The sequence below is a fragment of the Amphiura filiformis genome, chromosome 13 (genome assembly GCF_039555335.1).
Source record: "Amphiura filiformis chromosome 13, Afil_fr2py, whole genome shotgun sequence".
Taxonomy (NCBI): Eukaryota; Metazoa; Echinodermata; class Ophiuroidea; order Amphilepidida; family Amphiuridae; genus Amphiura; species Amphiura filiformis.
This window is the reverse complement of record NC_092640.1, coordinates 40,606,937-40,632,337: the sequence shown is the minus strand read 5'-3', so window position 1 is coordinate 40,632,337 and position 25,401 is coordinate 40,606,937. Positions and strand designations below refer to the sequence as shown.

The following is a 25,401-nucleotide window of genomic DNA, read 5'->3' as shown; positions in this document are numbered from 1 at the left end:
ATATGTAATGTGACAATGCAAGCTAAATATATGCATGTTTTTAAAGTGCAGTGTTGTCAAGTATGTAAATGTGCTAACACTTATGTTTGTTTTCATTTGCATGTATTGTTCCTTTCATTTGTGTTAATGCTGATCTATATGTATATGTATGTATGTGTATGTAGGATTACTACTCATTTTGGTGTGGCTGGTGGGATAACTGTGAAGAAATATTTGAAGAAGTAAACTCTCGCATCCAAGCTGCTGATAATGGGACATACGCTGATTTTGAAGCTACATGGGCCTTAGTGGTGACCTGGGAAGATATGCCTGAAATAACATCAGCTTCTAAAACTGACAATGTAAGTAATGCTCATATCATAATGTAAACTGTCATGGGCAAATTTTTGCAACATGCGGAACATTTTGTGTCTACATAAGATAGGATAAGATAAGATAAACCTTTATTCACATTCTTAAACATCAAAATCACAACAAGAAGACTGATGACCTAAGAGTGGCATCTCCGTAATACAAACTTCCAAAGGATAAATTAACTTGGACATGGACACTTAAAACATATATATATATAGCAACATATATAGGCGTAAGAAATTTGAACAGACGACAACGTAGCTGAGTAACATTAACTTTTATTCCAAGCTTTCGCCCTCAGGGCTTCATCATGGCATAGGCAAACTGATAAATGAGTAAACAGAGAGAGGATACATAAATGCCAGGCAATAAATCCCTACATTACAAGAAAATATTATACAATCAAAAACCTGAGCAGACCAGAAACAATGTTCATGTACAAAGATTATACAGAAAAGGGATTATATTACAAACTGATGATAGCAACAAAGTGCACCATATATATATAGCAATTTACTCCTGTCGCTTGATCAGAAAAGAGATTGACGATGTATTGATCAGAAGTTGCTAGTATACAAATATTACATGCCTATGAGTGTGATAGTATACAAATATTACATGCCTATAGTACAAAATATATCATGAGGTCAAATTCTGACTTTTCTATTTCACGAGGCGTAGCCGAGTGTCAAAATTTGACCAAATGATATATTTTTACTATTACACGAATATTGGCATGTAATATTGGCATGTAATATTTGTTTTAGATATCACATGGTTTCTTTTCACTGTCAAAGAACATCACATATCACTTACGCAATATTACTCGGATCCATCGTTTTCTTGATAATGAAACATGCACCCATGTTGTTCGATCTCTTGTGCTGTCACGTCTTGACTATATGGGAATGTACTATTAGCAGGAACTAATGCAACTTACATCATGAAATTACAACGCTTGCAGAACTGGAGTGCAAAATTAATTTTCTCTGCTTCTAAGTATGACCATGCCAGCTAGTATTTGCAAGAACTTCATTGGCTCCCTGTGAAGCAGAGAATTTTATATAAGATCACGCTCTATGTGTTCAAATGTCTGCATGGATATGGACCAAATTATCTCATTGAATCAATTTAATTGTACAACCAAACACTTGTCTCGGCTTGCGTTCTGCAACAGACACTACACGTCTCTCTGTACCAAAATTCAACCCTAAAGGCCTGCAATCAGTTTTAGACAAGAGTTTTTCTCTCACCGCACCTGCACTCTGGAACTCACTTCCATCTGAACTCCGTACTGCTGTTTCTCTGCCAAGTTTCAAGAAAGGTCTCAAAACCTTCCTGTTCCCACAATAATCTGGTGGCTTTGTTTCAGTTTTGCTGTTTTATTTTGCCTTTCAAATATTTTGTGTTCCATCTTGGCGCCGTGGTCTTTATGAAATGGCGCCCTATAAATGCCTTGTATGTAATGTAAATGTAATGAAATGTAATGCCATGCCACGGCTAAAGGCACTGTAATCATGATATGATAAAAACTATCACACGGCAAAAGTCACTGTAATCATGATATAATATGTTCCACTGTTGAATCACAATCAGTTTAAATACAGGACAAATTTTAGCAACATCGCTAGCCACAACTGAAATATGATATTTATCTTATTTATCTTGCCATTCTTTCCCTGCTAGACAAACACTTTCCAAAGTGTTCTAGCAACAGACGGCCTACGCAGTTTTGCATTTTTCATCTATGAAGCGACGGTATGAAATGGCAAGCACTTGAACAGAGGAATGCTGTCATTGGATATAACTCATTGGATTCCATGGAACCTAAGAATTTGCATAATGAATTGATGGATAAATATAGACCTGATAAGGAAATGGGCAACATGGGAGAGCAAGGTACATTGGCCTATTCCAGTTGAAATCCACAATACCCCTGTGGAAGATTTTGGAAATACCTTCTACAGGGAGAGTATGTTTTTCAAATGCAACTGGTCAGGGTTATAATCATTTTGAAACCCATACTCCCCCTGTATTATGGTTTTTACCTATATCTTACACAACTGGAGTGAGTATTTCAAATGGAAGTTACCCAACTGAATTGTCTATTCTATTTGAAACATATACTCCCTCTGTGGAAGACTTTAGCTAAATCTTCCACTTGAGGGGTAGTGTGAATTTTAAATGGAATAGCCCATTTAAAGGATTATCAGAGATTTTGTGGGGTGGTACAAGATATTTTTTTTTATAACTGCACCAATTTTATATAGGCCAATGTGATCATAATATCTCATGTTAACAGGCTGGGGTGTACATCCACTTAACTCAAAAGTTTGGTCGGCGCAGCAACATGTATGTATTTTATATTTATCCTGCCTTAATTTTGATGTCAGATTGTGTTTTTATCAAATTGCATTGGGCTGTTCCATTTGAAATCCATGCTCCCCCACTTTAATCTCCCACACAGGGAGTGATGTGCATTACAAAATTAATAGGGTTGTTTGAATGGGTGAATCTATTTGAAATATCACACTTCCTGTGTGGGAGATTTGCAATTATGGTCATATGATAATATTTATAATAATTATATTTATTTGAATTACCAAAATACAAACAATATAATATAACATACAAGCAAGTAAATGGTAATTCAGGAAAGAAAAATAGACTTGTGAGTCTTTTCTGTTACATAACATAATTTGTATATAAAAGAAAACACAAACAAATAAATACAAAGTTAAATAGATAGAAAACTGCATGAATTGTTGATAGTCTGTGTGCAGGGGATACTCAACAAAATCAAATGTGAGCAACAAGTAACATAAAGCAAGAGCTCAAAGTGTGCACTTTGACAAATTGTACCATATCTTCACAATTACGAGGTAGAAAAACAAATTTGGTGTCATATTTAAACTTGCCTTGTAACCTTTGCAGCTATATTAAATTCACTGAAACTTTTGACAGGCATGTTCTTAACCATTAAATAGTGTACTTAAAGTAACTTGGTATCAATATCTCGCATGCACTTGGAAGGTTACTGGTTGTTCCGGCTAGATGACAATGATCTTGAAGATGTCAACCCCAACAAGTACTGTGAAGAATGGGCCAATGATCAGCCATCTTGGACAGCTAACATCTCTGATTGGATCAATCCATGTCCATGTTCAGTAGCGCAAGCTGAAGGAGATGGTCGCTACACAACATGCGAAAGAATCTCTCTAGATCTGGATGGTTTCAACGAGCCTGGTAAGAAGTATGAATTTTAAATTTGATTTTTAGGTCACTTTTTAAAATTCAAGTTGTCCCACAATTTAGTGAGGGTGATATGGTTGAGTGGATTAATGGGCTTGCCTTGGTACGAGCATTAATTTGCCTATAAGGTCAGGAATCATGCCATCAGTTACTGAGAGGTTAATTTATTTATTCTCTGATTGTGAAGCTGTGCAGAATAAAATGAGGGATTCCTTGATTCCTTCTCACCCCAATACACTGATTAGCACATGTGGGTATAATGTAGTGCATGAACAATGCAGTGTCTTATAGTTAAGAAGTCACATAAAGCTGGTGCTCGGGTACTCATGTACAGGAGAGTAAACCCTGTGCTCATGAAGTGTCAGAGCTACTCAAAAAGAGAAGGGTGATCATCACAGGTTCTGATATATCCTAGGTTCCAGGATCATCATGGAGGTACAGCATGTATATAGGAAAAAGGAAGGGAAGAAGATTTTTAACATTTGAAGAGCTTATTTCCAAACCATGATAAGTCCACAAACACATGTATCTGATTTACCTGTGCGATTCTCTTGGTCGGGCTGACGTCACAAAGGGGAAATAGCCTTGTAAAACTAGTGTGCGCATGTGCAGTTCCCCTTTCTCGAGATGGTTGCTTAGTCTCCTTCGCAGCCAGTTTGGTTACGCTCCCTCCACACAAACAGTCAAATGATGACGAACTGGTCCTTTTGGATTGGCTAACGGTTTTCTGACGACGTCATCCAGCTTGACGTCAAACAAAGCTTTCAATTGGTCGATCGGCTAGACGGCTACTTAATTATTCATAAGCGATTTTGACCCGCCATCTCGCCACCTGACTGAGGTCAATCAAGTCAATCAAGTATGTACAGCTCTACAGCTACACATGTGTAGCCAATTAGCAAAGGGCGTTATATTAAAGGTTTTGGTGGCTCTGAAAAGAGCCGTTTGCTGAAGACTGCCCCTTGTCAACAGAAACTAGCAGATCTCGCCTATCTGCTGATTTTGTAAGTTTTGGTGGCTCTGAAAAGAGCCGTTCAATGAAGACTGCCCCTTGTCTACAGAGAACTAGCAGATCTCGCCTATCTGCTAATATAAAGGTTTTGGTGGCTCTGACAAGAGCCGCTTGCTGAAGACTGCGCCTTGTCTACAGAAACAAGCAGATCTCGCCTATCTGCTGAATTTGTAAATTTTGGTGGCTCTGAAAAGAGCCGTTTGCTGAAGACTGCCCCTTGTCAACAGAAACAAGCAGATCTCGCCTATCTGCTGATTTTGTAAGTTTTGGTGGCTCTGAAAAGAGCCGTTCACTGAAGACTGCCCCTTGTCAACATTGGTCCATGAGTGGCCAAACGGTTCCTGGTAAGCCGTATACTTCTATTACAGTATATGCAGTCTACATGTTCTCTGTTGACAAGGGCAGTCTTCATTGAACAGCTCTTCCTCAGAGCGAACAAACCTTTAATTTAGCAGATAGGCGAGGTCTGCTTGTTTTCTGTTGACAAGGGGCAGTCTTCAGAAAACGGCTCTTTTCAGAGCCACCAAAACTTAAAAAAAAAGAAGATAGGAGAGATCTGCTTGTTTCTGTTGACAAGGGGCAGTCTTCAGTGACCGGCTCTTTTCAGAGCCACTAAAACTTACAAATTCAGCAGATAGGCGAGATCTGCTTGTTTCTGTAGACAAGGGGCAGTCTTCAGCAAACGGCTCTTTTCAGAGCCACCAAAACCTTTATATTAGCAGATAGGCGATATGTGCTATATCTCTGTAGACAAGGGGCAGTCTTCATTGAGCGGCTCTTTTCAGAGCCACCAAAACTTACAAAATCAGCAGATAGGCGAGATCTGCTAGTTTCTGTTGACAAGGGCAGTCTTCAGCAAAGCGGCTCTTTTCAGAGTCATCAGTAGACAAGGGGCGGTCTACATGTCTCATTCTTAGGTACTTTGTCCTGAAGAAGTCAGAGCTACTCCTGACGAAAGCTTGACAGTTCTAAACTTGTCCGACGGCGAACCCGCTAAAAACCTACTAATTGTTATGAATTCCCGTCGTAAAAGCCTATCCCACAATTTATTGATGTGACGTTTTCAATATAAATGTTGGACTTACGTTTGTTGTTTTAGCTGAAAATGAAGTTGACTGTTACCAGGACTTATGGTCGACTTGGATACCATCTGGAGGTTGGCAGCAGGATTGGTGGCAAGTTGACAACTTAACATGGTATACTATTGGTGCTCGCTGCACATATAATTCAGAAGGTGCCCTCATTACAGGCTATGAGGATATGTGGGGCAATAGCAACGCACAGCTCTACCATGGTGATCTTGGAGGATTCTACTATTGGTCTCCATATGCCACTAAGAAAGATTGGCAAGGTAAGCAGATGATTATTCAGTGTTTGATAGTGGATAGTTGTACATGTATCGTTATAAGCATGGCAGACTGCCGAATATCGATTTGCCACTTTACTACAGATGCGTATATAAACGCATCCCAAAAAGAAAGTATCCAGTTTGACTTTGGTTCATAAATCAAAGATGGGGTCTTAGATTAAAACCTATCAACAGTATGTTACAGATTAATTTATTCCGCACAGTTTGATACCTCATTTGTCTAAATCGATGCAGAATTGATGGCACAATGACCTCTTCAATGCAATCACCTCAATTTTAAAAGTTGCAGTAATCCCTATTGATGTGGTTTTCCTGCTTCTCAAGATTCTTCATAAAGGTACACAATAACAGAGACGGTCTAAGACTGTTTGACCTCACTTCATGTGTTTTATTCAATACAGATACTCTTTTACTCATTCCTCAATGTTTTACCCTTCACTCTTCACAGTCAATATCTGTTATGTCCTCCTGCTGCATCAATGACTGCCAGACATCTGCGTGGCTAGGGCTGTCCATATTGAGTAGCAGTACCAAAATCAATAAGAATTTACTGCAACTTTTAAAATTGAGGTGATTTCATTCAAAAGGTCATTGTGTCATCAATTCTACATCGATTTGGACAAATGAGGCATCAAACTGCGCGGAATAAATTTAAGCTCTAACATACTTGTAGTAGGTCTTGATTTAAGACCCAATCTTTGACTTATGGACCAAAATCAAACTGGATACTTTCTTTTTGGGATGCGTTTATATATATAGCGCTGCTACATGTAGAATGCAGTGCTGAAAATGAAGGATATGTCATTAAAATTGTCATTAGGTATTTTTGAAATGAAAAATTTGGCCAAAACAAGGAAAACAGCTGTACAGGGTGTCCCAGAAAAAATTACCGGGCGAATGAATATGGAGGTAAGTCGAGAAATAGACATCAAAATCCAAAACTCTAAACATCAGCGCATAGCCCATCTTATTCTGCATCTTATACGCTAATTTTACTGGAATCGGTTGACTGATTGCGAAGAAACGAGCGATTACATAACGCATGCATCATTTCACTTCATTCCAAGTTTGAAAGAAAGATTATTAAACACGATGCGCACTAGTGGTTTGTCAATGGGATTCAATTTTGTTCTGTGGACTCCTTTTCGTTCTTTTTAAACAATCTTTTTCTTGCAAAACATTTATTAGGTTTTGTCCCGGGTTTTGCTCAAATTTGAAAACCTATACATGATATTGAAAATGAAAGCTTGCATGTAAGATGATGCTCGGTAAATATATTTTTGCATTAATGTTGATATAAATGTTGCATACAGAACTATTGCAAAAAGAATTCCAGCCGGCTTAAAAAAGAATCCAAGAAATTGTAATGCAAAGTTTAAATCTTTTAAAACTTCAACATTAATGTTGCATGCTATCAAAAATCACAAGTAGGCCTGTAACCATTGCCATTCCTGGCTCAAATGTTCTACGGAAAGTTAAAATATAACATATTTGCACAACCTAACCAAACAAAAAAAATAAACATGGAAAGCTTCCAATTGCAGAAATTAAAGTGTTCTCGGACAAACTGATATTCATCTTCAGTGAAAGCATGAATAATATATAACACCGTCGGATTATAAAATAGATAATGTGGACTAAATTTAATGAGATACACAAGCTTTAGGAAACGGTGAGCGGGTATGAAAAAAGCGCTTTTGATCAAACTTGGAATGAACTGCATTAATGCGCGCATTATTTAATCGTTAATTTCTTCGCAACCAGTCAAACCAATCAAATAAAATTTTCATAAGTGATGCACAATAAAAGTTATGCGTTACTTTTTAAATGTTTGAATTCTGATGTTTATTTCTCGACTTATGTTCAATTTGATTCACTCGGTAATTTTTTCTGGGACACCCTGTATATAAAGTTGAAACATACACAAAAATTCAGCTTAAGGTGGGCTTCATGCAGCTACAGCGTTCATGCACAGAATTTCTTGAAACTGATACACGATGTGTGCATTGATGAGAAAACCTTACTTGACAAGTTTTAATTTTGTCAATTTTTTTTGTCATCACAAGATCCCATCAAATTACTAAAGGGACTGGGTTTTTGGCACTTTTCCAATTTCTCAAAATAGCCAAACTTTTGAAAAGTAACAAAGATTTTGTTGAAACTGATTGTGCTCTCCTTTATAGCAATTGTATAAAAGTTTTAGGGTTCATTTTGCTGCCAGTATATCACCTGATCACCGAATAATACAAACTAAGATTATTTTCTAACTTTTGTAACTTCAAAGGGCATTTCGTGATCCACAGCCTCATCCCCCTACTTTTCTCAAATAAAAATTCCTTTAAAAAGGAACAGGGCGAACAAATGAGGAAGTGTCAAGATAAAGGTGTAGTTATTTTATTGTTTGAACTGTTTCTATAATTCGCATCGATCATAATGAGTATGTTTTTACGTACCTCAAATGACAAGGACTACGGTACTTAGCCTATGATTTTGCCTAGAGACTGTACTCAGTGTATGGACAGTGTAGCCTATTTGTCTAATCAGTTTGGCTATTTAATTCTGACCATTGTGATTAAAACAGGCTTTCAGATTGGTGAGCTATTGTGTAGCAAGTGATAAGACCGGGCACGTATAATGAAAATACACTGGATAATTCATGACAGCCTATTTACTGGCAAAAGGTGGGCCAAATAAATCTTAGTTGATTCTTGAACACAATTTAAGCAGGAACCTTGAGGCAGAATTTGAATACATATTATCCTGTAACGTTTACTTAGCCTAACAGTCAATGAACGTTCATTGTTAGCATAATAAGTAGCTTTGGGTATCCTATGTTTATGAAATAAAGTGTTTACAAGCGAATAAGGAACAATAATACAGAACATTTATTGTTGATTAATGTAGCTATGGGTATACAATGTTTACAAAATAAGAGCGTTAATGTTTTGTACATGAAGTTAACGTCTTTGCTACATAGCTAGTTGTTAATACATCGAAAATGTGACTAGAGATTTACAATTTGATGACATTCAAAATAATTTAGTATTAAAGAATTTCAACAAATTACAGAACTTTCATTTGTTGACATACTAGCAATATTGTTAAGGGGGTACTACACCCCTGCCCAATTTTGTGCCCATTTTTTGCATTTTTCTCAAAAATTATAGTGCATTGGGGACAAGTAAGATATGTATATTATAGGGGCAATGACTACAACTACTGCACTGGAAATTTTATTTCAGCACAGACAACAGTTGTGGAGTTACAGTCAAAAATGAGGAAAACCAATATTTGATCAATAAATCAATAACTACTTGCTTTGAGTTGCTGAATTTTCAGTACAGTAGTTGTAGTCCTTGCCCCTATAATATACATATCTTACTGTTACCAATGTACTACAATTTTGAGAAAAATGCAAAATAGGCATTAAAATTGGACAGGTGTAGTACCCCTTAACAATGTTGAAAATCATGTTCATAAGCGTAACATCCTCTATGTTCATAAACGTAAGTAATCCCATAACTGTTCAAATAACAGCCCTCACTTAACAGACATTAAGTCTCAATTGACCATAAGTGGTAAAGTAAATATATTTTCTCTTTATCGCCTGCCTAAGTTTCCCCATTTAAGGGATGGGGTATGAACGTTTGGACAGTATTTATTGTGGGACATTAGAGCACATCAGACATGTTGAATTGCATTCTGAATACGAAGAATTTCCTTTTGATATAAAATAATTTTGATTTTTTGAAATTCGCAAATGATGATTTTTACTTAAAGTGTATGTAGGTGGGATGAAAAAGCCGACGATCAATTGAAAATTTTGACCTTTCGTATTGAAGATATGGATCTTTTTCCCAAAACACAAAAAAATTAGGTAATTTTGGGAAAAAAGTCCATATTTTCAATATGAAAGGTCAAAATTTGTCAATTGATCGGCTTTTCCTCGCAGCTACATACACTTTAAGAATATGTCATTAGATTTATAAAATTTACTTAGAGAACTGATATATATCAAAAATATGAAAAATATCAAATTTTAATAATTTGTCATAAAATTTGTAGGCCTATTACATCGTGATTTTCAAAAATTAAAATTATTTGATATCAGAAAGACATTCTTCGTATTAGGAATGCAATTCCACTATAATGTCTGATGTGCTCTCATGTCCCACAAAAAATACTATCGAAACGCCCATTCCAAATCCCTTAAGTACTCTCTTTAATTTACTCAAGGTTGTGTTTGTATAAATGAATTCAGTTAGATAAACACAGCCTCATGAAAAGGTCATGTTGACATAAATTAATTGACTGTGTGCTTAAAGTATCATTAAAAGCAGAACAACAAGCACATACAGGCAAGTATTTTGCCAGTATCAATAAAACTATAATGAGGCTATTAATGTAGCCCAACTGTACATACAATCTGGCAATACCGCTAAATCTAAAAGCAATGAAAAATATCTGTTGCAATTTTCGGATTTGCATAAAAGTAATTCTAGTTCATCCAAGTTGTAAAACAATTATTTCTTTTAATACAAACACATTCCTTGGTAAGACAACTTTATAGCACTGTTTGAATATCAACATGAAGTAGTAATGACAAATTTAAATGTACACTATCGCCTCTGTAGTTTCCTGATTACATAGACATCACGATTATTTTATTTTTATTCTGCAACGCTGTGAGGAAATAAGTATGCCAAAACCCATCGCAATAAGGACGAAAAATGCTTTGCATTTTTCGCCCAAAAAAGTTGAGATTTTTATATCACTGGATACCTCTGGTTACATAATGTTTATGTACCAAAAATTTATTGCAGATTAATTCGATTAGCAAAAATATCGCCAGATTTGAATATCATTCTGGTATACCAGAACAAAATTACAACAGTGGCCTATGGAGCAGTGTAATACACTCAATCATGCATTAAACACACAAACACAAAATCGGAATCAACTGAAATTTTGGGAATAAGCTTTTTTCGTGGATACTAAAAATGTCATAAAAAGAGGATGCTAGAATCACTAAATCCTCCTTTAATGCCGGTACTTTGTGTTTTCTTGATTTTTCCTAGAAACACTAAATTACCCAAATACCTAGATTTTTTTATCCAACAGGGAATGGGCTATATGGTTATCAAACAAAATAAGATTAATATCTAAATTATCTCGCCAACTTTTTCCAATTAAGTGTGTTTTCTAAAATTCCCTAAAATAAAAAAATGGATTTTTTTTCCCCAAAAAGTAGACACTTTATCCAAAAAGCTTATTCACCACCCTGAAAGTTTAAGGTTATTTGTGGAATGTCTAGGGTGTGCGCTCTTGAAGTAGCAAAGTCCCTGTATTATTTTTAAATGGTTTATGGAATGATGTGGGACCGTAGTGGTCAGCGACAACCTGTAAAGTGCTGAGGCTTGTGCCTCAACGTCTAGGTATAGTGCCTGTGCGTAGCGCACGTTAATAAATCACTGCACTTTTTTTATTTTATGGTATGCATTGTGCATTAAAAAAGCTATAATGAGCAAACCTTAAGACACTGATCTATTATCATTTGCAAATTAAAGGGCTCACTATTTTGGTTATCCATTCATGAGAATCCAATATATAGTCAGGAAATGTTGCAATGAGTATTGTACAAATATACTTATTTTTATGATAAACAGATATTTTAAACAGTTCTCTCAACAATTATGTGACTTACTTGATGTTTCATCGCACATCCATGGGAGGTAGAGCGGTAAACACCTAGTCGTACTTATTTTTACTTATTACAAATTGATTTATTGTTCTAAGTTTGCTCTTGTGCATTACTGTATAACCCCATTACAGATAATGATGTTCTTGCTCGCTACTACTGCTGTAAGAAATCTGATAAATGTGATATGTACGAGAGATACCGACCACCACTTACTTGTGATGGATACACAAGTTCAACCAGGTATGGGTTTGACAGAGATTCTGCTCTTGGTTTATCATAATCTGCCTGTGTCCCCATACTGTTCTGTTGAAAGTCCAATCCAGTGGCTGAGGGATTTATTTGCGACCAGCACATACATCGATGCCAGCCCATACTTAGGTACACCCACCATTCCTGATGAAAGGACACATATACTCTTTGGACTGGAACCTGTTGATTATCAGACATTATCAGATATTAAATATTTTCCGATATTATATGTATATAGGGGCATATATTAACATTAATATTATGTATCACTGCACTGGTTTCTGACTTTCAAGAATTGGATTGTGATCCGAAAAAGAGTTATGTAAATTATGTGACCTTTAATTTTGTGAATGGGGGTGTGGGTGGGGGTTTTGGCATGTGCGTTACTTGAAATTGTTGCCCCAAATTGGGGAGAAGTGAGCCAGTGCTTTCGTATCTCTGAACTGTTTATTCTAAATTTTTGATATGTTTTGTTAACAGTTATTTTTTGGCAGTCATGCATTCTGCAATAAAAATTTGTATGATTTTATTATCATTCATGATTTTATTATCAATATGCTCGTAGGTTGTTTCTACGGTGACCCACATATTGTGCTTTTCGATGGGGGTAACTATACGTTCAATGGTTGGGGAGAATACAACTTAGCAACTGTAAAAGTCATGAACTATGAGCTACAAGGACGTACTGGGTATGCTATGGTGAATGGGGATATACAAGAGTCTGGAACTGTGTTTATTGCATTTGCTGCAAAACTGGGATTAACTACGGTAGTTATTATTCATTCATTTTATTCAGTATAATCGAGAGCTCAACACAGCTTATATTTTAGAAAAAGTGATGGGATATACAGTCAAAATTAATAGGTAAATTTTCACGGGAAAATTTTCTGGACACATGACACACATGGCCGCAGACATGTTAGTATTTTGGAATGTGACCCCAAGCACTGCAGGTGGTCTTCCAATGTATTTGAATAGGAAGAATTCCTCCTTTGATGCAAACTAAGTAACTTGTCACAAGTTAATAATATTATGGTAAGAGTTTCCGTAGATAAATATTTTTTCCATTGGTAGATATTTTTGAAATTACGTTTTGATGATATTGTGAAGAAATTAAGATTGCATGATATTCAATAAATTTGCAATACACGAATTTATATAGAAATTGCAGCCAAGAATGCCATTCCAATTCAAAATTACTAAGACTTGAATAGCGAGGTCACCGCCGGGGGTCAGAGATCAGGCTTGAGGTTACACTCACACTGATACGCATTGGTCACGTGTCCAAAACAATTTCCGTGAAAATATACCCATTATAATGTTGACTGATATAGGAGGGAGGAACTATAGGCCTACAGGGTGTCACACGATACAAATTAAAGGCGTTACTGAGGGACTCAATAATGGGAACGTGCCGCCCCTTGTTGGATTCAGCAGCCCCCTTGATGGATTTTGAGCCTGTCCAAGCAGTGGAAATCTAAATTGTTACGTTAAAATAGCCCCTGCTGCCAAGAGTCACACGCAGACACACAGAACTTTGATTTAATGTTATTTTTAATGCATTTTTATTGTTGATTTCATTGAAAAAAAGGTGATTTAATTTGGGTAGGGTCATACAATGTAATGTGTAATTTTGAATGACTCCATAAGGCAGTAATTGTACCTACACTGTAGGGTTTGGTTATGTACACGATGTAGTCCATGAAAGTAATATCTGCTTAGATATTGTGATCTCTAGCAAGGTGTCGTGGGGTCAGTCTCCAAAAATGTCAAGTGTTGTAGTTGATCACAAATGAACAATCTAGTGGAGTTTTGATAATTGGTATATGGTAAATCTCAGTTAAAGCTACTAGGGGGTTTTGATTCACCACAAATGGGACACTATGACCAACTGATGATGAAACACAAGTGTTTCAAATACTGAGTAAATAATCAACTTTTCCACTATATACGGTAAAAGATTCACTCATGTCATTCATAGGCCCCTTTTCCTTAGGGTCAGTTTCACATCGTCGCTGGGTGGGTAAAACCACATATGTAATTCCAAAGGTCAAATGCAAAACCTCATGTAAAAAGCGGGCCCCATTTACGAAGCCTCATATATGCACATTTTTGTGTGCCAACTTTAAGAAAATGTCACAACACAACTTCTGGTGCTTCCCTTTTAATTGTAAATTGCATATTAAAGTGTCTAAATAACCAAATGAGCATCCCCATTCTCTATGTAAATCCTGTAAATTTTTAACCGTTTTTTGCATCTCACACAAAATGGCAAAATCTTTACATATGAGGTTTTGTAATTGGGGCCCACTTTTTACTTAAGAGATTTTGCATTTGACCTTTGGAATTACATATGATGTTTTTCCCGCCCAGCGACGACATACAAATAGTGAGCTCTGTCCTCTGAATAGGTGAATCTTTACCCTGATCACCAGATACTTCAATATGTTTTTATAATTTATTGCATACAACCTTGATTTTTTTCTCTAATATCATAGTTGAATATCCTGTTCATTTTTGTCTTTTCACTGTGTACCATTAGAATATGCTTGAAATTATATATATCAGAGTGATGATGTAGTAAGTTTATTTTTGTGGAGATTTTGATATTGATTGGTAAACATGTTAATAATTTTTTGTATTACTATTTCTAATGATCTTATTAGGTTGAATTTATTTTGGATGAAGACCGGACCAACTTTGTGACGATAGTGAATGGAATACATGTTGTCAATGACACAATGCTCAAGGAAGGTGGTAAGTCTATTTATAACAACAAAGATGGATAATGTGCATCTTGCATGTAAAGAATAGCCTGCAACTGTCTGTAACCATGTTTAGCCAACTTATTGGGAATGTATGCATCAATAGAGTCCCAAGTTACATTCGAGTAGAGTCATGAACACAGGATGCCAACTGAATGATTTTTTTTTCCTTTTCCTTATTCAGGTATATAAATGGCTATTGTCCAAGCATTGATAAGTGGTATTAAACAATGTTTATCAGCTGTTCCCCATAAAGCAATATTGTAACATTTAAATTTAATTTAAATCTCTTGTTTCGCAAAATGTTAGTTCTCACTGTCAGATATGTCGCCTTTTTATTTTGAAGCGAACAAATGAGGTAAAACAAAAACAAAAAATCTCAATTTAATTCCTTTGTTACCAATGCGTGACGCAGCACAAACGAATTGATGTGTTAATCCTGTTATGAACATCCCGTATGGCATATACGTACAATTATGGACAGTGCGTCATGTCACAAAAATATAAATTTTAATAATTTGCCATAAAATTTGTATTATATCGCCAATTTCAAAAAATTATTTGATACCAGAAGGAAATTCCTCATATTCAGAAATTATTCAATATGTCTAATATGTTCTAATGCCCCCCCAAATACTGTGCAAACGTTTGCTATCCGAGCCCTTAAATGTACCAATATAATGCTTACCACATTAGACAATGCTATAATTGTTATGGAACTTACTGCCTTGGATCATTGCTCATAATAAAAACATTGAAAACACCAGTATCAATTATTACTCTTGAGCAGAAGTACCCAGCCTATGGCCTATTTGTTCACTTTGCAGCCCACCAAACATTTACTCACAAAAAAAACTTTATGCAGCCCATCAAACTCTCTGACTTGTGCAATGTGGCCCTCAGGCCCAAAAAGGTTGCCACCCCCTATTGAGGTTTTATGGTAATTTCAATACATCACTGAATACATAATTTCATAGTGTTATCACTGAAATACATCAGTTCCATTTATTTCAGATCGATACTTAAATAGTGCAGACAGTAGCGTCAGTATAGATTACACACCTCCTACTGACACCAGTAATGGTCGCATGGCTGCCCGCTGGAAAACCATGTTGCCAGGGGTGGTTGGGCAAATTCCAACCAATGTAGAATTCACTGTGTCGGCCGGTGTTAAGTTAGCCATGCTGGATATCGTTGTTGAAGTCCCACCAGAGATTAGGGAGATGAATTTCACCAGAGGACTTATGGGTAAGATGGTTAAGATAGAGGTCCAAATTTATTATACTTATAATTTATAAATATTATAATTTGAAAAAAATACACACTTTTGGTGACAGTGATGCTGAAATTTGGAACCTTGACCAATTTCAACCTCCTCTACTCTCACCCTCTCCTCTTTTTTCTCTTCTGTCCCCTCCTATATCTATCTGCTCCCTTCCCCCGCTCCTCTCCTTTCTTCTCTTCCTGTCATCCCCTCTACCCCCCCCCCCCATATGCAAGCTTTATAATAATTTCATGGTCAATAACTGGCAAATGAATTCGAACCTACATGTAGCATTCTAGGCAGAAGCCATTATCAGATTACCAATCGAAATATTGTTACGCCACACACGAATTTTGAAGCTATATTTAGCGACATCAATTTCCCCATTTCGTCTCCATAGATAATCATGTGACCGATTTTTTGTGCTTTGATGAACCATTGTCTCAAAAGAGTATATAATAATAATAATAATTGCACTTTACTTTTGCCATGGTCAAGCATCCATCCAACAAAGGTGGTGACAATGAGGAAGAGAGGTGGCACAATGTTCAGGGAATAAATATCATCCCTATGAATTTATTGGGGGGTTGGCAAATATTTTTATATTTATGCTTCCATAATGTTTCATATTCTAAAAAACAATAGGAGGATAACTCTTGATGGGAATAAGGGGCCTGAGACCAGTTATAAGATTCAAATGTTTTTGTACTTACATCTCCTTTCAGTGAAAAAATGCCGCTATATGTGTTTAGCTGGAATAGGAATCGGCTTCAACATTTTAACATTTAGATTTCACATGCATGTGTTTATATTGATAAGGTGTATACAGTGGAAGTAAGACTGATGACTTTGTGTTTCCTAATGGGACTATACTAGAACCAGCTGGTGACACACCTACTGAAAGAGAACTATTTAACTATGGAGAGACATGTAAGAAAATTTGATGGACTTTAGAATTAAAACCAGTCGCATTTTTGACATTTCATGATTTGAATAAGAATGTAAGCACTAGACAATAAGCTTTAAAATGATACCAAAATGATATAAATAGCACCAATACTTTTCAAGATATGGATAATTTGGTAAATGATACCTTGATATTTTTGCCAAATTGCTATTCTGAGTAATGGGATAATTACTTTCCTGCCTTACCCAGGATTGAATAGGGATTAGCATAGTACAACTGATAATTATTGATTAAATAAACCTCTTTTTAATAAGTTCTTTCAAAGATTTGAAAGTTTACTTAGTCCCACAGTCAAATACCATGAAATAAAGAATTAGGCCATAATTTTATTTTATTTATGGGAATGTCATCTTTAAAGGCCTATGACTCAAAAACATGTCTGGCGACTTGTTCCGGGTGCTGTTGGAGCTGGTCACATATTTGGCTGAGATGAATTATGGAAAGAAAATAAGCCATCCAATTTTGAAGCTACAGCTATTCCAAAAGCATTATAGTTATCAATGATAAAATTACAAGTAGGTCTGCATTTAGTGTTGCATAGAAAATATGATTCGATCCAATCTTTTAATGTTCATTTATATTGATATTTAGAATGAAATCTTAACTAAAATATAAAGATTTATTTGGAAGTAACATCATTGATATTCCTGCAGCAAAAAAACCAAAAAAAAACCCACACAATTTGGGCACAAGGCATATAGTCAACTGTGCATTTTTAACTTTTCCTCTTGTTTTACTGAACTAGAATTCAATACATGATATCTTGTAGATATATCGAGGGGTCAGTGACACAAAGACATAACTCCATTTTGGTCATATTGAGAACAACATGCTTAAAGAAAATGGTCTATTTTGATTAGCTTATGGTCATGTTGTATTATATAAAGTAATTTCATAAAATGGTTTCTTTATGAAAGGATCAAAGTAGTAGTGTTTAAATAAGCTAACATTTATTTAATTAGCTCAATAATTATCAACAACACAGAAAAAGATGAATCCTTGAAGATACGTTTTTGTTACGCTGACATGAGATACATAATTTGGGAGTTATATCTTTATATTTACTGTAAAGTGCTAATTCTTCTGAAAACTTTGATACCAAAGTCTTAGTTTCACAAAAATGGAGTTACGTCTTTGTGTCACTGACCCCTTCATATGTAATTTTGGCTTTGTTTTTTTATAACCTAACTCTCACCTCTGTATACCAAACTCTCTTTGGCAAACAAAATTTGATCTCATAGGGATTGAAATAGTTTTTGTGTTTTTATAGGAGCCCAATTTGGTAAATTCACGATGGACCTTCAACTTTTTATAAAAAGTAAAATGGTGTGTGCATTGATACCTGTCATTTGAACTACAATAAAATCTTACCAATCATTAACCTCTAAATAAAGGATTTCTTTGTATCATATTGCAGGGAGAACTACACCTGGTACGTCCTTGTTCAGTTACCCACCAGAAGACAGTGATGATGATTGGCACACATACAATGATGTAACGTATGTCCCCAAATTCCTTGATGAACTCTTGCTGCAATATGTTGGCACTCCATTCCTACAAAATGTGTATGCAGTCTGTGGGATGGAAAAAAGGGAGTGTTTGTTTGATTCATTGGCAACTAAAAGCACAGAGATAGGAGCTAGTACAGCAGAGACGGATGAAATGTTCCAAGGACTGGTTAGCAATCTGAGTGAGTAAATCAAAACAAATTGGGTGCGAAGTAATGTATTCTTTGTCATGAACATAAGTTTGAAATAAAAGCTATAGATGGTATGTTTCAACAAGAGGTCAGTTACTGCAAAATTGCACTTTGAATAAGTCTGAAGGTGCATTTTTTTTTATCAAAACAGACAAAGCTCAAAGTACATGGTATTTTTTTACCTCCAAACGAGAAACTATGTGCAAGCTGCAATGCTCGCCAAACGTGTTGGGACACTTTTAACATGGTAATGTAAATTAGCCCCCATTCCCGCCAAACAATGTCGAATCATGTAATGTTGCTCATGTGTCCTTGCAGTACCCAACATTGATGGTGGGGAAAGGGGAGGTTAGAGAAGGTTTTATGCTTGACACCAATATAAGTGGCATTTCAGCACGTTAAAATTTTTCCATAGGTGTCACAACACATTTTGATGAGGATTGTATATGCAGAGAAAAGTTGAAAAAAATATAATGAAAAGTAAAAACTACAATTTGGAGACTTAGCAGTTCTTACCATTCCAAAGAATTAAACAAAAGCAACAATTTTAATATGATCAAAATGATTAAAGCGACCATGTGGGATTCAAACTTTTACACTCACAATTTGCCCGTTTCTGTGGTACGTGCCCTACCAATTGAGCTACTTCCACGATATACTTGCGATAATTTAGACCATATGAATGTATGGGTTTTATGTTTACATCTTCAAAACCTTATTCTCTTCTTTTAGGTTATAAAAATAATTTTTCATTTGTTTGCTTTACAGACAACTTCCCACCAAACTTCAGTGCCATTACTGAGACAAGCAACACAGATTCCCTGCAAGATAATGGTCTCCTTTATCTCGTTGTGGATACCAGCTATACATACCAGATAGATGCTGGTGATCCTAATGGAGATGAGATTATGTACTCTCTTCCTTATGATGGTCTAGGAGCTACTATTAGTGACAGTAAGTCTGTTTTCTCAAGTAGTGGATACCAGATATACATATCAGATAGATGCTGGTGATCCTAATGGAGATGAGATTATGTACTCTCTTCCTTATGATGGTCTAGGAGCTACTATTAGTGACAGTAAGTCTGTTTTCTCAAGTAGTGGATACCAGCTATACATATCAGATTAATACTGGTGATCCTAATGGAGATGAGATTATGTACTCTCTTCCTTATGATGGTCTAGGAGCTACTATTAGTGACAGTAAGTCTGTTTTCTCAAGTAGTGGATACCAACTATACATACCAGATAGATGCTGGTGATCCTAAATGAGATGAGATAATGTACTCTCTTCCTTATGATGGTCTAGGAGCTACTATTAGTGACAGTAAGTCTGTTTTCTCAAGTAGTGGATACCAGCTATACATACCAGATAGATGCTGGTGATCCTAATGGAGATGAGATTATGTACTCTCTTCCTTATGATGGTCTAGGAGCTACTATTAGTGACAGTAAGTCTGTTTTCTCAAGTAGTGGATACCAGCTATACATATCAGATAGATGCTGATGATCCTAATGGAGATGAGATTATGTACTCTCTTCCTTATGATGGTCTAGGAGCTACTATTAGTGACAGTAAGTCTATTTTCTCAAGTAGTGGATACCAGCTATACATACCAGATAGATGCTGGTGATCCTAATGGAGATGAGATTATGTACTCTCTTCCTTATGATGGTCTAGGAGCTACTATTAGTGACAGTATGTCTGTTTTCTCAAGTTGTAGATATCAGATGATACATAGATGCTTGTGATCGTAAATTATGTTTTAGTGCTTATGTATTTACGCTTTTTGTCATTTAAATGATAAGCAGGTCAAGTGCCAGATATTCAGAAATTATAAAACTTTTTTATCCTTCAAATTTCAGCTAGTGAGCTTTCACTGACTCCAACATCTACAGAAGAAGTCAAGCTTAAGGTCCTTGTGAGTGATGGCAGAGCTAATACATCTATCTCATTTAAAGTGAAGCTATGTTTATGTGAGAATGGCGGAGAATGTGACTGGAACTCCACATCAAATAATGCTGGATTCTCAGTAAGTGGAACAAAATATCAAACAAACAAACAAAAAATCTGTTATGTGAAGATTATTTTGGTCAATGTCTTTGGTTTCAGGCATTTAGCAGCATATACAAAGGCACACAAGCACACTGCCAACTCATTTAATTATTTTTTTTAGATTGATTGGTTTTATTTGGCAAATTATCAATAGCTATGAATTATCAACACATTAAAAAGATACAGTACATGATAACTTAAGAGTTATATAAAGATAAGAGACATTTTAAACCATTTTATTACTTCAAAAGCAGTGTTGATACAAAAGTAATATTCATACTCTTGTTCTAAAGTAATATTTATACTCTTGCTCCAAAGTAATATTCGTAATAGAATTCAAGAATCAAGCAACCAACCACCTAAAGCAACTACAATAAATAGCATTCCGCATGTGCACAACCATTTCCTGTTCGTCTGGCTTCACCTGAAGCGTTGAGCAGTATTGCTACAGATACAGATAATATTCATACTCTTGTTTCAAAGTAATATTCATACTCACCATTGCAACGGAGCCTCAAGTGATATCAAATGACAGTGGGCATGCAAAAACCAAAAAAACTAAATAACAAAACCTGATGAACTCATTCATTTCTTATAGCTGTGAATGACTTAAACTTTTGATTGATCTTGATATAACTTTCTTTTCTACTGTACTAATTTATTTTCAGGTGGTATCTTGTATCTGTACCCCCTGGTTGGTTTGGCAATGATTGCTCTGTTGAGTTAGACAGCTGTACAGAAAACCCTTGTTATCCTGGAGTCCAGTGTATAGATCTATCACCTGAAGTAAATTGCTTTTATATTTATTTATTTTTAGGTGGTGTCTTGTATCTGTACCCCTGGTTGGTTTGGCAATGATTGCTCTGTTGAGTTAGACAGCTGTACAGAAAACCCTTGTTATCCTGGAGTCCAATGTATAGACCTACCACCTCCTGAAGTGAATGCAGCATGTGGGAATTGTCCCAATGGTCTTATGGGTGATGGATTTACGTGTTATGGTAAGTTATTTGACTGTGGTGTAAACTAGAGAAAGAGGTGCGAGGAGAAAGGAGAGTCAGATGGCAGGTGTCATATTTTTTTCAAGTTTTAACCATTTAACTCAAAAACTGCAGTGTACTTCTTACATCAGGCAGCTGTGCACTCCCAGACATGCATGTAGTAAAAGTGCCATAACTTCTTAATTATACATGCAAGACACATACAAGTTTACATTTTGTTAAAGGCAAGAAGTAAGGGAATCTAAATATAAATGCAAATTTGGTGTAATGCAAATTTGGTGTAAAAACAACAATTTTGGAGAAAATCACAAAAAAAATAACATTTTGCAACATAAAATAAAAAAAAGTGAAAAAAATGCCAAAATTTTAGCTTTGTTTTTGCTTAATTGTGAGACTTCATTCCAGGAACATTGTTATACATCTTTTTTTTGATATTGGCATTATTTTTGAGATATTGACCATATAAGGCAACAAACTGAACTCTTTAAAATTCACAAATGCAAATCTGAATAAAATTGAAATAAGCCAAAAAAATAAATACTTTTTCTGGTAAGCATGATTGGTTACCTCTCATGTTCACAAAATGATCTTTTCACTCACCCTTGTCTGCAAATTGATCATGTACAATTTGCAGCACCACCTGATGGTCCTAATGACTTAACTATGGGCATCATAGCTGAAAACATATGGCTAAGATGGCTGATTATATGATTGACAGGAGAAAAAAACATAAACGAAAGAAGGTGGCTGACAGAAACCCCACATTTTATCAGCTCAAACAGAATAATTTAACTACGAGATTCTAGCAAGATCTGTGCTTCCATTTGGCTGCACATGAAGATAAGCATCGCGTAGGTGTAGCGTATCTGCGCATTAACGAATTGAGCAACTATGTGACTCGATGCAATGTTTCTTGTGCACTCATTTTTCTGTATAAAATTCCTAAAGCATTTCAAAGTCTTTAAAGTTTTTGAAAAAAATCTTTAAAACAATCCCAGAAATTGAGCCAATAAATATTTTTAAATGGCCTATAATGGATAAGCTTTTTGCTTTTGCTGTGTATGCTCGTACAGTGATATGGGTATCACGTATGCATTTGACTAATAGTTCGATCACAATAATAAAAAAATTTCAACAAGACGATTTATTATCTCAGATTGTGTCCGAAATACAGCTTAGATTTTATAGGGTATCTTAGTTCATCAAAGCACATTACATTAGTGTAAAAATCTAACTTAGATTTCTAGAAAAATTGAGGGCAGGCTTGTGATAAAATGTTACAACATGGCTCTAAGTAAATACATGTAGATAAGCTACATGTATTTAAATGGGGTTTCAACCATGTCATACTGCTGTTTTGCTTGTTTTTTTGCCAGATTTTTAATTTCAAAAATACAATTTTAATGACTTTCACCTTTTAAGAAATTCATACACAATTTTAATTTTTGTGTACACTTTCACTGGGATTTATCACGGTCATTTAAGTACTTAAAAGTACTAAAATGACAGAACAAACTTAGATGCTGGCCTAGTTTTTACCATTGCAACTATTAATGCTAACCTTTATAATCATCAATTTGTATGTTTGTTATTTTGATTAGATTCAAATGAATGTGCTGATGAGATTGCCAATGACTGTGACCATTTATGTACTAATACACTAGGCAGCTATGAGTGCTCATGCAATGATGGATATCAACTGTATATAGACAACAAAGCTTGTATTGGTATGTATTATATTCAATGCATTATTTTGTTTGTTTGTTTTAAATGATATTTCCGTAGGAACTCGACAACAACCCAAAATAGGAGAGGGTTACGGCTCGCACTACCCCACCCTCAGTTTACGCCAAGCTGGCCCAACTAGGCCAATTTCTACAAACTTTTACGTCTTTCAGGAAATGCCATTTTGTAATACTTGCATCTTGACAATCCTTTTTGGATGGTACAATATTTGCTCTAGCCTTTTGGGTAATTAGAAAGGAGGTCTGTTTCTGCAATGTTCTTTCTTTCTTCTTTCTATATCAGCTGGACTATTGTGTTTCAGTAATTTCTACTTCTTTCTTACAACCTGACATAATTTACCCTAGTTTCTTAATTATATGGCTGATTATAACCACACTTCAACAAAAGCTTCACTACCCCAGACTTAAAATATGATTCCAATTACATAGTGCAACTATACGGTCCACAACAAGTTCCCTCTTAATACTTTTTAGAATAAGTCAAAAAATATTTTACGAAATGTAAAAATGTAAGCAGATATGTATAGCGCCATGGTATCTTTGTGAATGGCGCCATAAATGCCTGTAAATGTATAGCGCTATTTGTTTTACACTTGTGGACCAATTTATAGCGTCATACGTCATTGCGTTCAGTCACAATGGTTAATTGTGCAAGAAAAGAGGCCGTTTTAAAAGTTGCACCTGAGTCCATAGCAGTCATGTTTTCTTTGTTGTTTGAGAGCTGACTACTATATATGTCTCCTTTTGACTCAGATGCAACTTTTAACATTGTTTAAAACGGTCTCTTTTTTTACATAATGAACCATTGTGACTGAAGGCAGTGACATGTGACGCTATAATTTGGTCCATATGTGTAAAACAAATACGGCTACCCATAGCTTTTTACACATTGCATTTTGTCAAATATTTTTCTATTTATTTAAAAAAGTATTTAGGGGGAACTTATAAGTTGTGGACCCTATATTTCAATAGGACCAATTGCTGGTGGCACAAATGTCAAGTGAACAACTCAAGGTCAAAGGTCATACAAAGATAATTATGGCTAAAAATGTAATTTCTGTTATCTGTACTAAAAATGCTACTTTTCCACATATTACATTGCATGTGACATTACATAGTGAAATAGCGTCACTTGCATACATGCATCAGCTATACCCAGTGACTAGGGTATAAAAATATTTTGGGTCATAGGTCAATAAGGCAATATTTCAATGTCAGTGTGCTATATAACTCTAGTATTAATATTCATATCAAAGCAAGACATATGTCCAATTTTCACTGTATGTTGAAATGCCCTAAGTTTCTGATTGCCTTTGCCCCGAGTGACAAGCCATTTTTGTCATAACTTTTGGCTAGTGCTTATGGGCTATATACCTGGGCTAATTGGCTATGGCTAAGGGTCATGCACTGTATGCGCAATTTGGTCTAGTTTTTAAGTTGAGTCTTAAAGTTTATTTGTTTGGACAGGGAGTATGCAAGGTAGGATACTCCCAAGGTATTGTAAGGGTTGCTATGGAAACTAAAATTGGTCTTTATAAATAAGTATTGAGATTGATAATGCACAGGTTACCATCCATCAAATGGATTTCAAGCTAGGCACTGTTGTGCAGTGCAATTGAATGCAGCTACAACACAGAACTTAATAAAATAGGACAGAATTATGGGAATAAGATTTTAAAATGCATGAGGAAAAAAAAGAGTACCCAGAAAACCCTGTTAGCTGGATGGTAATGGATAGCCAGCCTCCCTCACTTTTGGCACTTTTAACATCATAAATTGCAAGTTGTTTATGAAATATTGATCTCATAATGTAGCTTTTGACATTGTTTGTGGCATGTTAATGTCTTCATTGTTTGTTTTACTGGTTGTTTGAATCATTTTCCTTAGGCCTGTGGGTGCTGCATGCATTCAGGTCTCTCAACCTTATTCTATTGTTTGTTGCTGTTGATCTTTGGGGACAATATGTGCACA

The 25,401-nt window shown here is 35.6% G+C and overlaps 3 protein-coding genes across 3 annotated transcripts in view; all 3 read left to right on the top strand.

The window, feature by feature from the left end:
- The window catches only part of LOC140167663 (uncharacterized), a 57,207-nt gene extending 56,929 nt beyond the window's left edge, over positions 1 to 278 (top strand). Inside the window, 1 exon segment of the mRNA XM_072190961.1 lies at positions 165 to 278. Within this exon segment, the coding sequence (XP_072047062.1) occupies positions 165 to 199 (35 nt within the window). The 3' untranslated portion in view covers positions 200 to 278.
- On the top strand, positions 215 to 19,645 carry LOC140167662 (mucin-like protein). The gene is made up of 11 exons (XM_072190960.1): positions 215 to 341; positions 2,041 to 2,253; positions 3,388 to 3,600; positions 5,718 to 5,969; positions 11,820 to 11,957; positions 12,503 to 12,705; positions 14,604 to 14,694; positions 15,717 to 15,950; positions 16,786 to 16,896; positions 18,351 to 18,623; positions 19,401 to 19,645. Exons 2-11 carry the CDS (start codon positions 2,115 to 2,117, stop codon positions 19,643 to 19,645), a joined length of 1,899 nt encoding a protein of 632 aa, XP_072047061.1. The 5' UTR covers positions 215 to 341; positions 2,041 to 2,114.
- Positions 19,646 to 20,250: 605 nt separating this feature from the next.
- On the top strand, positions 20,251 to 25,081 carry LOC140167661 (mucin-like protein). The gene is made up of 5 exons (XM_072190958.1): positions 20,251 to 20,330; positions 20,498 to 20,664; positions 21,505 to 21,685; positions 23,287 to 23,412; positions 24,996 to 25,081. The coding sequence occupies exons 1-5, from the start codon at positions 20,285 to 20,287 to the stop codon at positions 25,079 to 25,081; spliced, it is 606 nt and encodes a 201-aa protein (XP_072047059.1). The 5' UTR covers positions 20,251 to 20,284.
- Positions 25,082 to 25,401: the final 320 nt, after the last annotated feature.